This window comes from Cotesia glomerata, linkage group LG9 (assembly GCF_020080835.1).
Source record: "Cotesia glomerata isolate CgM1 linkage group LG9, MPM_Cglom_v2.3, whole genome shotgun sequence".
Taxonomy (NCBI): Eukaryota; Metazoa; Arthropoda; class Insecta; order Hymenoptera; family Braconidae; genus Cotesia; species Cotesia glomerata.
The window spans coordinates 13586018-13601281 of NC_058166.1; the positions used below are offsets into that span (position 1 = coordinate 13586018).

At 26.6% G+C, this 15264-nt stretch overlaps 3 protein-coding genes across 11 annotated transcripts; all 3 read left to right on the plus strand.

The window, feature by feature from the left end:
* Nucleotides 1-337: 337 nt before the first annotated feature.
* LOC123271431 (required for meiotic nuclear division protein 1 homolog) lies at nt 338-11281 on the plus strand. 7 transcript variants are annotated; one of them, XM_044737755.1, is made up of 7 exons: nt 338-477; nt 578-654; nt 751-1263; nt 1350-1464; nt 8168-8387; nt 8969-9326; nt 10594-11281. In XM_044737755.1, the coding sequence occupies exons 3-7, from the start codon at nt 913-915 to the stop codon at nt 10798-10800; spliced, it is 1251 nt and encodes a 416-aa protein (XP_044593690.1). In that variant the 5' UTR covers nt 338-477; nt 578-654; nt 751-912; the 3' UTR covers nt 10801-11281. The 7 variants fall into 7 exon arrangements, with proteins under 7 accessions (XP_044593690.1, XP_044593692.1, XP_044593687.1 ...); XM_044737757.1 differs by having other exon boundaries at nt 578-639; XM_044737754.1 differs by having other exon boundaries at nt 373-477; nt 564-693.
* On the plus strand, nt 4511-7968 carry LOC123271430 (glutathione synthetase-like). 2 transcript variants are annotated; one of them, XM_044737751.1, is made up of 5 exons: nt 4511-4867; nt 4932-5092; nt 5183-5965; nt 6361-6767; nt 7402-7968. In XM_044737751.1, the coding sequence occupies exons 2-5, from the start codon at nt 5082-5084 to the stop codon at nt 7830-7832; spliced, it is 1632 nt and encodes a 543-aa protein (XP_044593686.1). In that variant the 5' UTR covers nt 4511-4867; nt 4932-5081; the 3' UTR covers nt 7833-7968. The 2 variants fall into 2 exon arrangements, with proteins under 2 accessions (XP_044593686.1, XP_044593685.1); XM_044737750.1 differs by having other exon boundaries at nt 4511-5092.
* A 1140-nt stretch (nt 11282-12421) lies between the features above and the next one.
* LOC123271433 (ribonuclease P protein subunit p29) lies at nt 12422-14943 on the plus strand. Of its 2 annotated transcripts, none has more exons than XM_044737760.1 (5): nt 12422-12628; nt 12819-12975; nt 13050-13189; nt 14265-14655; nt 14728-14943. In XM_044737760.1, the coding sequence occupies exons 2-5, from the start codon at nt 12963-12965 to the stop codon at nt 14862-14864; spliced, it is 681 nt and encodes a 226-aa protein (XP_044593695.1). In that variant the 5' UTR covers nt 12422-12628; nt 12819-12962; the 3' UTR covers nt 14865-14943. The 2 variants fall into 2 exon arrangements, with proteins under 2 accessions (XP_044593695.1, XP_044593696.1); XM_044737761.1 differs by having other exon boundaries at nt 12436-12538.
* Nucleotides 14944-15264: the final 321 nt, after the last annotated feature.

Sequence of the window (15264 nt, forward strand, 5' to 3'; positions counted from 1 at the left end):
AATTTTTAGAGCTAACTTAATTTTTATCATTTTTTTTTTATGTAATTTATTATCTGTTTTAAAAATTTAGAAAATTGACATCTGTCAGCTAACTCAGTATCATAATTTTTCTCATTGTTTTAAAATTTGAACTTGAAAAACTTCCATATTGTTACATACATACTTTCGTTTATTAATTCCTCTATGACTATTATTATGATTATTATTTCCAGATACCAGTACTACTATGATCGGAATTAATAATTTGGACAGCCAGTTTACAATAGTTGTCGTTTGTGACACGAAGACACGATTTTAATTATACAATCGCAGGTGCGCTCATGTATCATTGCGTAAATTCGCGCGCATCATATGGTGCGCCACGTGATTTAACGGCGCCTGCGCGTACCGGCTAAAAGCGCATGCGTCCATTTTTAATGTTGCGCTTGCGTAAACTTGAGTATAAATAATTTATGCAAGTCGTTGGTTGTGCAGCACGTGAGTTATCTCTTCTGTAAATCGATTTTTTAAGGGGGGTTAGAAACACCCTTTTTATTATTGTTAAATTATATGAGTTTGATTAGATATTTATTCGCAGATGCATGCAGACACGTACGGACCCGATGACATGCTACAGATACATAATACGTGTATGTATTGGTACGTTTAATGCGGGTCAGTTTATCCAGCTTTTTATTGGGGTTCTGCCCAAGTGTAAGTAACATCACGTGTCGATGTGAATACTACAAGGATAATATAATACTGTTCTAGACTAGGGTTGCGATTGACAGTACACCATTGGGCTAGATATATTTCATCTAAGTATTTTACTATTATTATTATCATCCTTGCCCAGAAGAAATTGCAGACCCTCGGCTGTTTATATATTTAGTTTTCAAGGGCTAAGTTGACAATTCGAGTGAACGCCTAAATATGATTATCTATTGTATTGAGGGATTATTGATGAATCGGAGAGTTTGTGTGGGTAATATCGTGCAAAGTGTAAGAACGATATTTGTCAACCACTCAAAAGTTAGTCATGATATTCGATCGTATTCTTCTATTGCTGACTTCAAACATAAATTCAGTTTTAACAATAATTATTTTCATTTAAAATTTTTATCCAATCACTTTATTGATCGTGGGTACTCAAACAAAAAACGAAATATTAGTAATATTAGCTTCAAGAGTCACGGCAGTAATATTTTGGGTATACCGTTAAAAAAAAGACCTGTTAGAAAGCGGAAATTGATATTTGATGATGGAGTGATTCCTCCGACGGGCGTAAGTTTTTTAATCTTCTTTTTATTATCTATCGGTTTTATATATTTAATAATTTTTTTTTTTTTTTTTCATTTATTTTTTCTTAGTTTTGGAATATCAAAGCTCTGGCGACGGCGGAAGAGTATGATTTAGAAGGGCTTATGAAAGAACTTGTAATCCAAGATTTATATACTCCTAAAAAAATAAGTGCTTCTGCTAAATGTAAGTTATATTTTATTTTATTAATATCATTTTTTTAATATTTTATTAATGACGGAAAAATATTATGAAAATTACCTTAGAAGATATTTATTAAATTTTAATATTTTTTTAAGAAATAAATTATGGGAAAAAAAATGAAAAAAAAATTTACATGTAGAAATTAAAAAAAAATTAAAAATGCAATTTTTTAAAAGTTATTTTCCGGAACAAATTTGCTTGTTAAAAAAATTATTAAATGACTGCTAACTTTAATTTCATAAAAATACTTTGAAATAGCGATGAAAGTTTTAATTATGTTTGTATTTTTATTTAATTACAGTGATACTAACATAAATTTATTTTATTTACGTTTTATTATAGCGACTATGCTTATTATAGTTGTGTCTTTCTCAGCGTCGGATAGTTTTCAATTACAAACATCTTGTTTTGTATTGTTAACACATGGAAAGTGGTTTTGTACATAATTGCAATATTGAATGCGATTAAAATATTTTTATCTAATAGTTGTGTTTTCTGAACTAAAGCAATTACGAAAAAGTAATTAAGGGTGGCCTTTATTGTCTTCTGCCCCTGAATGTTAATTTTTGGCTATTGATACTTGATGTGCATGAATTGCAGGTGTTCAGTATGAATGGACAATTACGATTCACCCTTAGTGAGCCATTAATGGTCTTTTTTTTTTATTTTGTGATAACAAAATGGATCGTAAATAATAATTACATTTAAAAATGTATATTCACGCAAACTTTAATAATATTAGACAAAAGTTTACGTATTAAATAAAGTATCGCTTGGAAACATCTTAAATCATGAAAGACATAAATTAAGACGACCTTTCTAATGATATCAAATTTAATTACATCAAGTTATTTTATCAGAAAATATCGTTGGGAAAATGGAAGTTTATTTTCTTGTAAGAGATAAGATTTTATGAATTATATATTGTTAATTCAAAGTCATAAAATATAATAGAGGTACGAATTTTTAAAAACATATTTTTCGATTATAAAAAATAATAGATTTTGAATATTTATTCATGACTTTTATCTCCTTGGGAAATAGTGACTGGCAGAATAACTTTTAGTGAGGCTTAAATCTAAGGGAGATCGATTGATAACTTTTTTTTTCTGCGTCACTCGGAAAAACCTTTTGAGAAAAAGGTGTTTAAAGTTTAAAGTATACTGCGGCATTCGAACACAAGTCTACGAGCTCAAGAAATTGAAATATTGACAACTTAATGAAAATATAGGAGTGCATTTATTCAAGTTTACAATCGAAAGATTATTTGTTTTATTATTTTTATAAATAAAAAATAAAATGTAACTGAATACTCGATATTATTTCAACCAGATGGTTTATTTCTGCGGAATAGATTGCCACTTTTGATTTTCGGCTTAATTCATATTTGCACGAAATGTGTACTGGCATATTTCACAAGTATTTAAAGTATTTCTATAAGCTAAAGCTGGACTTACTTGAAATAGCAAAGAAGTTCTAATGAACCGTAAATAAAATATAATAGAAAAAAAGAGTAGACAAATAATCAAAAATAGCATAGATCATTAAAATTACCAGGTTCAATGGACAATGTATTTTTTAATGATATATTCAAAGAGTGTTTTGAAAGGTTGAAATAAAAAAAAATTGACTTCTTCACCGAGTTCTTATAATAAAGAATATACATATAAAATTATAAAAATAATATCAGCGATCAAAGACGGAACTTGTAACCCTTAAGTGGAATTATTTTTCAGCTCTCAACATTTAATTAAGCAATTCTAAAAGCAAAACAAATGTTTATAAATGATACAGTATACTTTAATAAGAAATAATGTATAATAGAATCAAAGCTCCCAGGCTCATGGTTACCCTGAGATTATTTCAATTAAAAAATTATAAGAATGTAAATGCTCTTTCGACACCATTACATCTAACTTCCTTTGCGAGAAAGTCTCCAATGTATTCTATCTATTTAGATGTATTATAAGTGTAGAGTTATGTGTGTGTAGATAAAAGTACAAGTATAAGTATATATAATACTTATTTCCTAGTGCAATGTATATATGGAATCGGATAAGTCTAGATTTCACCAACCAACATAACGGCACTTTTTGCTATCGATTTGTCGATCAATAGGTCTAGCCTACAAATTCAGATTAATACCTGTTACCTTTTTATCCTATCCCTTTCTCTCCTCATATTCTACTCTCAAGTATTTTATACGTATATATATATATATATATCCATATTTCTATACATATAAAGTAGAAAATTAAAGATCACATGCATAACTCTTTATTTTTTTACTTTACTTTCCTCTTTACTCTACTCGAATCTTGTATTTTTTAAAATAATTTCCACACGTGTAAGCATTCTTAATGCTGAAATATTATCTGTCAATCATCGCTCTTAATGCAATCGTACCCAAAATAAAATGCTGCTGATAAAATCTATTATTATTCTACAAGTAACTTCAATGTATAAATATGTATTTATTTGTTTTATTTTCTTCTAGGAAATTTGTAATGTTATGTTGTTAAATTTTAGTAATTTTAAATTTAGTTATTTTAGCGCATGATACGAATCCAAAGTACTTGATTTATTGGTTTTATATTGCGGGGTTACTGCTCCATTGTCAAAAAATGTACTTATATTACTCTGTTATTTTGTCACAGATGTTAATAATACTATTTATTTACTCTAACACGTGGTTAGTAATTTAATGGTACATAAAGTTCTTTTCAGCGGACAATTGTTGGGGTGTTAAATGTCTGCTGATATAATAAATCAAATTTTCATTCAATTTGTATTTATGCTAAATGGATAAACTTGTATATTTTATAGTAAAAAAAAATTTTTTTTTTACTAAGTGAATAGTTTAAAGTTTTGTCACACAAATTAAGACTCTAGATAATGAAAAAAAAAATTTTAATCTTTAAACTCTTCACTTTAATTAATAAAACTGTGAATAATTATTTAGCAGATAAGATAAGTATAATAATAATAATAAAATAACAAATGTTGGTATTTACTGTTTATTAAAAAAATGTAAATATGAATAGAGTTGCAGTTATGTAGATAACAATAGTTATTTGTTGTTAAAATGTGTAAAAGAATGGCTGAGTTAATGACTTTTTATTAAACCGGTTGAGCATATTATACTGTAGAGTACGAGATTATTTGTGCATAAGAAAAAAGAGGGGAAGAATAAAAAGAATGTTATGTGGAGACGAAGAAAATGCTGAGGAAAAAAACTAATGCAAAAATAGAATATATGATATTCTAGTTAAAGTAACGTGCAGTGTAGACTTTCAACTGTGAGTGAGTCATATCATGACAGTATATATAAAGTTATTGCATCGATTACTCGAGTTGAGATAAATCCGGAGATATGTTATCTAAAGTAAATTTTAAATTTTTTCATTCATTTTTTCATCAATAAATGCATGAAACTTTTCTCTGTGCAGGCGGCTGGAAGCAGTATCCGAATCTTTCTCGGACTGGAAATAGCAATCACATTTTTCAAGCTGAGCGTTAATTAACGTTGAAATAAAAAATTAGCGATTGAAGATTGAGGATTGACGATTTACCAATTGGAAAAATAAATATCCAAGTGGATGAACAGGCGGTAAAAAATAAAAAAAAAATAAATTAAAGGCATTTGTTATAAAACTGATTAAATTATTAAGTGTTTTATAGTGTAAACTGTGATTTATAGACGAAGAGTAAGCTACAGCGTGATGGAGGGTAAAATAAATAAACAAATGTGTTTATCATCGTACATTAAAGTACCATTACCATCAGGAGAATTAGAAGAGCTTATCGAAAAAGCACAGGATTGGGCAATTATGCACGGATTATCTATACGAGAAAATACAAACTTGAGGAAGGATTCGATGCAGTTTGCACCATTCGCTCTCCTGCCCTCCGCTTTTCCGAGATTACAATTCCAAGATGCATGCCAAATCCAAACTGTTTTGAATGGATTAATCCACAAAGTAGCACACGATTATGAATTTTTAAGGGAAACTCTCGCACCGACCATTTCCGTCGATCCCTTTACCCGGAAACTTTTTGACATTTATCAGACTGTTTACAAAGAGGGCTTTACACAGAAGTTATCATTGGGATTATTCAGATCTGATTTTATGTTGAACACAGTCTGCGGTAATTATAATTACGATGAGAGCCAAGAAAAAGAACTGGATCGAAAGAGCGAGGAAAAAGAAGAAGAAATGAAAGCTGCAGTTGAGGGAGAGACGGGGGAGTGTTACGACCCGGAACTCAGAAAGACGAAATCATTCTGCTGTTGGAAACAAGTTGAAATTAATACAATAGCTTCGGGTATGGGGTGGCTTGGTACTGTTGCCACTAAATTCCATAAATTCGTATTGCATGAACTGGGTATGAAAAATTTAATCGAATATTTGCCGGAAAATAATGCAATTGAGGGACTGTGCTGCGGAATGCTAGAGGCGTGGAGAATGTATAATGATCCAAGGTATGTATAGTATGCTTATTAACACTAATTAATGCCTATTAATAATAAGTGCAGCATGTCATTATATTGTTATTAAATAACAATCACAATTAGATAATTACACTGGTTGTTGTTGTTATAATTTATCATTTATGAGGCTTAATAATAAAGTTAGCTGACATTTTTTATTTTTTGATTTTACTTAATTTATTAAATTAGAACCAAAAAATATTTTTTTTTAATTGCACTTACAGTTTTTCAAATTTTTTACAAATGAAATTTTAAAAAAATTTTTTTGTAATAATTTTTTCAATAAAAAAAATTCTAAAAATTTTTAGATATCCGCTAATTTTATTGTCATTTATGCGGCATGTAAATAAATTCATTAATAGCTGGTTTTTATTATCTCGTTACAGAGCTGTTATTTTATTTGTCGTCGAGGAGTTCTCGACAAATATAAGTGACCAACGGGGACACGAATTCGAAATAAAACGTCTGAATCCTGATGTTAAAGTCGTGAGGCGAACATTGAAGCAGCTGACGATTCAGGCAAAGCTTAGCTCCAAAAAAGAATTGATTTTAAATGATAGCACAGTAGTCGCTGTTGTTTATTATCGGTATGGATATTCACCGGAGCATTACACTGAACAAGAATGGAAGGTACGGTTATTGATAGAGCGATCCCTGGCCATTAAATCCCCATCGATTCAATATCACCTGGCTGGTACTAAAAAAGTACAACAGGCATTGGCTAAATCCGGTGTTGTTGAAAAATTTTTCCAAGATGAGAAAAACGTTGAGCGCGTTAGGAACATTTTTACAGGTCAATAACTATTTGATATTATTTTTGTTTCTATAATATTAATTTTAATCTATATTATTAAGAGAATAAAAAAAATTTTGTCTCCAGGATAGTCATATGATAAAATCGATTTTTTTAGTGAAATTTAGTGTCATTGTAAAAGTCTTGATTTGAATTTGTGCCTTTTCAAGGTTTCATATCATTCTCACCGATAGTCAATTTATTATAAGTGTTTAGGATGTATTCGAAAATGCTCTATTTCTAAATACATAAATAAGAAATGACCTTGTATCTTGTAAACTATTGACATTTTTAAAGATATAAGCTCACCCTGACATTATACTCATCGAGACCTTTCATTTAAGTACCCACATCAATTTTTCATATATTTATATATATTATATATATGTATATATGAAAAATATATCAAAATGCATGTGGGTACTCAAATGAAAGCTCTTAATGAATGTAACTCGGCATGAGCTTATATCTTAAAAAACGTCGATATTTAAGAAAGTACAGTGTAATTTAACAAAATTCATTATTTAATAAAGCAAAATTTTATTTATTTATAGTTCACAAGCCACGGCAGTCACATAGTGACTACAAGGTTTCTAGTTAATAACTATAATTGCGAGTATGTTTTACATTTCAGGTCTTTATTCATTAGATTTTGATGAAAATGGAAACAGAGCTTTTGACATGGCAGTACGTAATCCGGAAAGATTTGTCCTTAAACCGCAACGTGAAGGCGGTGGTAATAATATTTATGGAAGTGATATTAAAAAATTTTTAATTACTATTAAAAATTCTCAAGAGCGTAATGCATGGATTTTAATGGACAGAATTTATCCACCGTCACAATTAAATTACGCAATTACTGTAAAAGATAGTACTAGTAATAATATATTAAAAGAATTAACACCAGAGGTTGGAATTTTTGGTGTTATTATCGGCGATGATAAAAATAATATATTTGTTAATAAACAAGCTGGGCATTTATTTAGAACGAAAAAAGCAGACTCTAATGAAGGCGGATTAATGGCTGGCGCTGCCGTTTGCGACAGTCCGTTTTTAATTGATTAAGTTATGAGTTAGACTTTATATTAGTGAAAGTTATTAGTTTAAAAAATATTTAAATTAATTCATTTTTAAGATAAAATAAAATATTTTTGTAAAAATTTATGTATCTTATTCCTTTGTAGCAATAAAGTTGATATAATTATCATAAATTGGTTTTTAATGAATAACACTATCAGATAATTAAAGCGTGAACTGAATTAAATTAGCGAGCATTTAATTAAATAGAATTTAATTATTCAAAATTGTTATTCAAAGAAAAATAAAGCTTTTTTAATCTTTTTATTCTCTTCTGTCCGTAACTCTAGTCACTATTAATTTGTTTTTTATGTTGTCTGCAGCGCCAGCCAATGTAATTCATGCAGTACCAAAATACCAAGTGGAAAATGAGCCGCGTGAAATGTTTTTTTTCCGAGAAGGTACTATTGTCATGTGGAACACGACAGATCTTGAGTGCAACAATATATTGGAAATGTTAAAAAATTATGAAGAAAACAGCTACTTGACAGAATTACTCCAAGCAGAAAGTGAGATAATGTATTATACCCATGCCGAGTCCGGGTAAGTTTTTTTTTACTTTATTTCAAATAAGAAAAGTTAAATAATAATAATGGTAAATTTTTTTTTTTATTTTCAATAGCAATCTTTCACATAATATTTCTTTTTTTCGACTCAACTCGTTGCTTTCATTGCTTTTGAATCATAACTTTGTGTCCGAAGTAAACAAACCGCTCGTCTTGGTCCGCCTCAAGAACCCTTACCATTACTTTATTGACTACTAGTATGCAAAGCCTTGTGTATGTGTTTGTAGTTGGTAGTTTACTTACAGACGGAGAGCAAGAAGAGCGAGTAAAATTTTCTATGACAATGGAAGTCTAAGTTTTCTGAATATTCAAATCGATAATTTTATCAGTAAGCTCTCGGAGCTTGACTTAATCGAAAATAAAGTAAAAATTAAACCAAACAATTGAAATAATTTATTCAAATTAATTCAAAAATTAAATTATGCTATTTTGTTATTGAAATAAAAATCTCTATTTCATTTCGTTAATTTATTTTATTAATTTAGACTATTTTAATTATATTTCAGAGGTAGAAACTTTGATATTAAAATAATATTAAACTTTTTGTTTTGTTTGCAGAAAGCGTAGCCACCTTAAAGACGGTGATATTTACTTAGCTTCTGAGAGCACTAATTTAGACAAATATACATTTTCGAATGCCATATCCCAATCAGTTAAACTTGGCATTTGGGAGTCGTCTTTGGACCACTATATCGAATCGATTGAATTCGTAACGGAAGATTTGAAGGCTGGAAGAAAAATAAAAATGACACGGGAACAAGTTCTTAGGAAACAAGGAGAACTTTTCGCCCTGAGGCACCACATCAATTTGAGTTCCGACTTGCTCGATACTCCGGACTTTTATTGGGAAAGAGATGAGTTAGAAAATCTTTATCAACAAACATGTGGCTACTTCGCTATTTCTAAAAGAACTAGGGTACTTTTATAACTACTTATAACTACTTATTAATATCATTATTTCTTGCCCTTTAGCGGTCTGAAATTTAATCTCAATTTTCAATTACAAAAATTCAATAATAATAATAATTAATGAAAATTAAGTTAGCCGATATCTAAAAATCTTTTTTTTTTATTGAAAAAATTATTCCATAAAAATAAAAAAAAAATTCATTTGTAAAAAAAATTGAAAAATTTTGGGTGTAATTTTTTAAAATATTTTATTCCAATTTAATAAAAGAATTAAAAATGTCGGCTGACTTTAGGGTTGTTAATAATTAATATTTTTAAAATTTCAATTTAAGTAAGCATTTGTGTTGAATTTTTTTAATTGAAATAAAAAATTGTTCTTAATAATAAGCTTAAAAAAAATTATGATACTGAAATTAGTAGACAGCTGACAGTTTTTTGAATTTTTACCACAAATTATGATGAAAAAAAATTTTGGTAACTATTTAGAAGTGGGGTCAACCCCATTTTGGGCCATAACTAGCCCAAGCGGCACAAATTTTGTTTTGTTGAATTTAAGTTATTTTATTTAACTTTAAGTTACAATAACATTAATTTATTAAGAATTTAAGATAAGACGATTATTAATTTTTGAACTTCTTATTAAGTAAAATGTACCAAAAAGTCAAATTTTTTTTTTGTGACGCTTGGGAGGTGAAAAATTAACATTTTCAAATTTTTTATTTTTGATTCTGCTTGTTTTTACGGCGCGTTTATGACAAAAAATGTCGCGAAAGGAAAAGATAAAGATTTCGATAGCTTTTTCGCCTTTAATAGTTGGAAAAAATTTTGGCTCTCATGTTATTGGATAAAATTTCTAGATAGATAGATGGAGTTTTATTTGTATTACATTTATAATAATAAATATTATTTATGTGTTTTTCAAAAACATTAACATTAAAGGATAAAATTTCTATTTTTTTGATGTTTTTGATATATTTTTTTTTTTTTAAAGTACATAAAAAAACGAACAATTTAAAAAAAATTGATAAATTTGATGGAAAAAAAAAAAAAAAACAAAATTTAACATGGGCTAGCATGAGTTGACCCCACTTGTAAATAATTACCAAAATTTTTTTCAATTCGCATTTACAATTGTATTAAATTTCTACGTGTAAAATTTTTTGAAAAAATTTTATCAATAATAATCTAATTGTTACAAAAATTGTAAAAATTTCAGCTGTTAATTTCAATTTTATAACTAATTAAATTTTATTATTATTATCATTTTTTTATAGGTGATGAATGAAAAAATAAATCACTGCGTGGAATTGGTTGAATTATTATCCTCACACTTGAGTGATCGTCACCATATAAGACTCGAGTGGATGATAATTGTTCTAATTATGGTAGAAGTAGCATTTGAATTGTTGCATTATTTGGATCGATACCTTGAAAAAGAAGAGCTCGAAGAATCGCCCGCTCAACGTTCGACTGCTGAATAATACTATTAACTTGTTTTTATTGTATAATAAAATTGTCTGGTTACAATGATTCGTTAATTAGATTCTTGTTCGCTGTTCTTCGTACTTTGATGTGAATTTACTTATGATGAGTAAAAATTATAAAACTACAAAAGTATATTACGTGTTTCGAAAGATATTCAATAAATCCAATTATCATCCTGTCTTCAACCACCGTTTGTTCGGTTTTTTCGTAATTCAAAACTTTAATTTCTGGTAAAACTTTTTAAAGTTCATAAATAAGTTCATGTCAGTTGTGGTTTAAGCGAGATAAAAATATTTTTTTTTTATCAATCTAATTACTGTACTATCTTTTTTTCTATGGAAAACTTTTATATTTTAATTTACTTATCTTCTTTTTATTACAATATTTTTTTTTTGTGCCAAGTACAAAAGATTATTTAAGATTACAGAAAAGATGTCACAAAAGCTTGTAAAAAGATAATTGTATTGCCATATTTTCTAGCAATTGTAATTTTTATTGTACATAAAATCCAAACCTAAATAGTTATTATTTTTCATAATGAATAAAGACCATTGTAAAAATATTTGTGATTGTTAATTATTATCAATAATAATCCTGACTCTAACAAACACTAAAATTTTTTTTAGCGATACAATATGTCCAGAAATAAAAAAAAAATAATTATTCACAATTTTACATTAGCCTAGTTTTCGATACAGCAAAAAAATAAATGTCATTGAAATTAACAGACATCTGACAATTTTAAAAACATTTTTTTTATTACTAATCTATTTGTAAAAAAAAAAAATCGCCAGATGTTTTCTAATTTCAGTATCATAAAAATAAAAAACAAGATCTACTTTTTAATAATTAAATAAATTAAAAAACAAAACCTCGGAAAATTAAAAAAATTTTCTCTCAACAAACTCATGAAAGCAAAACTTATATACTTCCTTCAAACAAAAGCTCGTATTTTAAAAATATCAAAAGTTCGGTAAAATGAGGATTAAATTAATAATTAATTATAATAAATAAAAAAGTTTTGAAGTTTAAACTAAAAAAGTTATATTAGATATTTACCTTCAATTTTAATCCATGGCATATAAATAATAATGTGAAGAGCTTTCGATGACACTGACATCCTTATAATCTGATTTTTTGGCATCTCGTCAACTACTTACAAAGTAATCTATAAAAAAAAAAACATATACATGTATACACCATCGTACTTGTGTATGTACTCAATAGACAGTATATACAATATGCCTCAACAAGCTCAATACATTCATATGAATACATATATACCTACAGTCCATCAATCAATAATATATCTATACAACTTTTAAAATATTTCCATGCTCGACAGATGAAAAATAATTGAAACAAGTAATTTACCTTTTCAATACTCCGATGACCTAGAAGAAAATTTTAAAACTAACGTCATACTACAGACTATTGATTTTACGATTTCCTCAAGAGTTTTTCTATTTTAATATCTTGCAGATTTTAGCATACAAACAACTCACTAAAATAGACTTCAAGTTGATGTATATCTTACTGCTGTTTTTCGCGAACTTTTCACAGACATATACATACTCAATCCATGTATATATAATATATATATATATATATATATACCTGTAAAAAAATTTTCACAAGTTAGTCATGTTGTTGGAGTTACAAAATAACTTTGCAAACTATTTTTTAGACTGGATTATGTTAAAAACTAAAAGCTTCAGAAACTTATAGCAACAAGTGATGAATGGATTTAATTTAATTACTCACCATAAAAATAAATATATATAATATCAGCAGTGATAATTATAATAATAACAATAGTACATAGTAAATATAAAATACTTGACTGTCATATTTATTGATTTATATATTAAGCTGCTGTTTTTGTAAAAACTTGTTTTTAATAAACCACCAGTAGTTTTAATTAGCCTATTATTAACATGTAAATTAGATATTTAAGGTTTATTATTGTTTATTATTAATTATGGTAATAACACATTGTTAAATATTCAATTAGCTCAAGTGCTGCATTCTGATGGAAAATATACAACCGCTCATTATTATTATTAGACACTGCCAGAGTAATACACGTGTTTGTTTAGGTTAATAGGTTACTTTTTTTTTTTATTAACTGTTTTGTATTATTTATTATTTATTAAAGATGAAAAAAAGTGGTAAGTTTGTTTATTTTATTTATTTTCTGTTAGCAATTATTTATGGGAAATTTTTATTGGTTTTTATGTTACAGATGACATATGTAAACCCTTGCCGTATGAAATAAGTAAACAAGCAAGTACTTTTGAAAACAGAGAAAAATTTATTGTTAATTTTCTTGAGCAACGATTACCTAGTAATGACAGTTCACAAATTGTTGATGAATTAAAAAAGGTTATTTTTATTTATTTATTTTTTTTTTTAAGGTAATTTTAATGAGATTAAATTTAGCTGTCACTTCACAATTTTTTTAATTTTCTTTAATTAATAAATTATGGCAAAAAAAAATTATTAAAAAAATGGACTTGTAGAAATTTAATAAAATTAAAAATGCAATTTTTTTTAAATAATTTTTTTGTTAAAAAAAATTTAAAAAATTATCAAGTGACAGCTAAATTTAATGGCATGTAATTTTTTATGAAAATCAATTTAGCAGATATTTTATAATTTTAAGAATTTTTTAACAGATAAATTATGTCAAAAAAAATTGACATTAAAGTTAGTCAAAAAATTATTTCAAAAAAATTGCATTTTTAATTTTTCTAAATTTCTACATGTCAGTTTTTTTTATACTTTTTTTGCCATAATTTATTTGTTAAAAAAATTATAAAAATTATTAAATATCTGCTTAATTTATCATAAAAAATGTCAATTTTCTAAATTGACATTTAGAAAATTAAAAAAATAAAAAATGCAATTTTTTAGGAAATAATTTTTGGAGCAAATTTATTTATTAAAAAAAATTAAAAATAGTCTAGTGACTGCTAATGTCATAATTTTTTTGTTTAGGTATTATTTTTTTTAATGATACTGATATCAGCGGACATTTCTTTTTTATTTTTATAAAAAAAAAAAATTAATTATAAAAAGTTCGCACTCGTAATTTTTATTAATTTATAAATGTAGAATTTTTTTATTAAAATATTTTTATAGTAATCTAATTGTTATAATAATGATACTGGTTATTTGACAGCTGTCAATTTTTTTAACTTTTTTAACAAATCAATTACAATAAAAAAAATGCTTATAAAAATTTCCACTTAAAATTTTTTTATCAAAGTTTTCTATTATAATTTTATTGCCATAAAATTATAAAAAAATTTCTAATATCTGTAAACTATAGTAATTTATAAAATCAAAAAAATTGACAGTGTCATTAATTTTTTTACAATACTGAAACACAATTAATATTTATTCCACAAAAATGTTGTACATAACTTTTATTAAAACTTATAATTATTTGTTACAGACATTTATATTGGACAAATTAAAATCAAACAATAAGAAACAAAAGCCAGTAAGAAAAGGAAATTTTTTAAGTGGCCGTAAAAGAAAATTACTTGGAATAAAAACAGTCGGCTTGAATAAACAACTTAAGTATAAAGAGTTATTGCCGCTAAATACCCTGTGGCTAGAATATTTTTCACAAACGCTGGGAGTTGAAAATTTCAATGGATTACCTAATCCCGGTGACAATGATTGGGACAGTATAAGCCAAAAAATAATGAAGTCAGATTTTCACGGTGCAAAAGTAAAAGTCGTTAAATCAAAGTGTCCTAGTTTGATAGACATTCAAGGAATAATTGTTCAAGACACCAAAAATACGTTTAGAATTATTGGTGAAGATGATACTATTCGTAGTGAGTATATAAATTAATTTAAAAGTTTATTTTTGGTTTAAATAATTTTAATTGAAATAAATTTTATTTCAGCTGTTCCGAAACACGCTGTCGCTATTGACATTCAATTAATAGAAACGAAATTTCAATTGTTCGGCAAAGATTTATGCATTCGACCAGCCGAGCGTGTTAAAATAAAAAATAAATTTACTCCTTCGACTAGTTTGTGATGGAAAAGATAATAAATAAAATTAATGACTGAGAAATGATAATTATAAATAAATTAATGATGAGTAGTGTAAATGAAAATAAGGCATTGAATAGGCTTTCATTTATTTTTAGCTAAGAATATAGCATGTCGGCACATTTACAGTAGTTTTATTGAACAAACAAGTATATAATTATTTAAATTCGATTAATTATTTTTTGTAACTTAAATAATTTTTATAATCGAATTAATAATTCATTTCTTTAAATCAACTATTTATTATCAACTTTATAATCAGTTTTATTATTCATTCCATTTTATTTATTTATTACTTATCGCTTTATATTTATATCTACTTACATAATATATAATTAATTAAATTGTTTCATCAATGTTGTGTCGATATATTTATAGTTTTTAAA

Bases quoted from the DNA above. Each gene is read 5' to 3' on its own strand.
- LOC123271431 (XM_044737752.1), top strand. From the start codon at position 913: ATGATTATCTATTGTATTGAGGGATTATTGATGAATCGGAGAGTTTGT. The intron at 1,264-1,349 runs GTAAGTTTTTTA...ATTTTTTCTTAG, and splicing joins GAGTGATTCCTCCGACGGGC to TTTTGGAATATCAAAGCTCT. The intron at 1,465-8,167 runs GTAAGTTATATT...TGTTGTCTGCAG, and splicing joins AATAAGTGCTTCTGCTAAAT to CGCCAGCCAATGTAATTCAT.
- LOC123271430 (XM_044737750.1), top strand. The intron at 5,966-6,360 runs GTATGTATAGTA...ATCTCGTTACAG, and splicing joins AGAATGTATAATGATCCAAG to AGCTGTTATTTTATTTGTCG. The intron at 6,768-7,401 runs GTCAATAACTAT...TTTACATTTCAG, and splicing joins CGTTAGGAACATTTTTACAG to GTCTTTATTCATTAGATTTT.
- LOC123271433 (XM_044737760.1), top strand. The intron at 13,190-14,264 runs GTTATTTTTATT...TATTTGTTACAG, and splicing joins TTGTTGATGAATTAAAAAAG to ACATTTATATTGGACAAATT. The intron at 14,656-14,727 runs GTGAGTATATAA...ATTTTATTTCAG, and splicing joins TGAAGATGATACTATTCGTA to CTGTTCCGAAACACGCTGTC.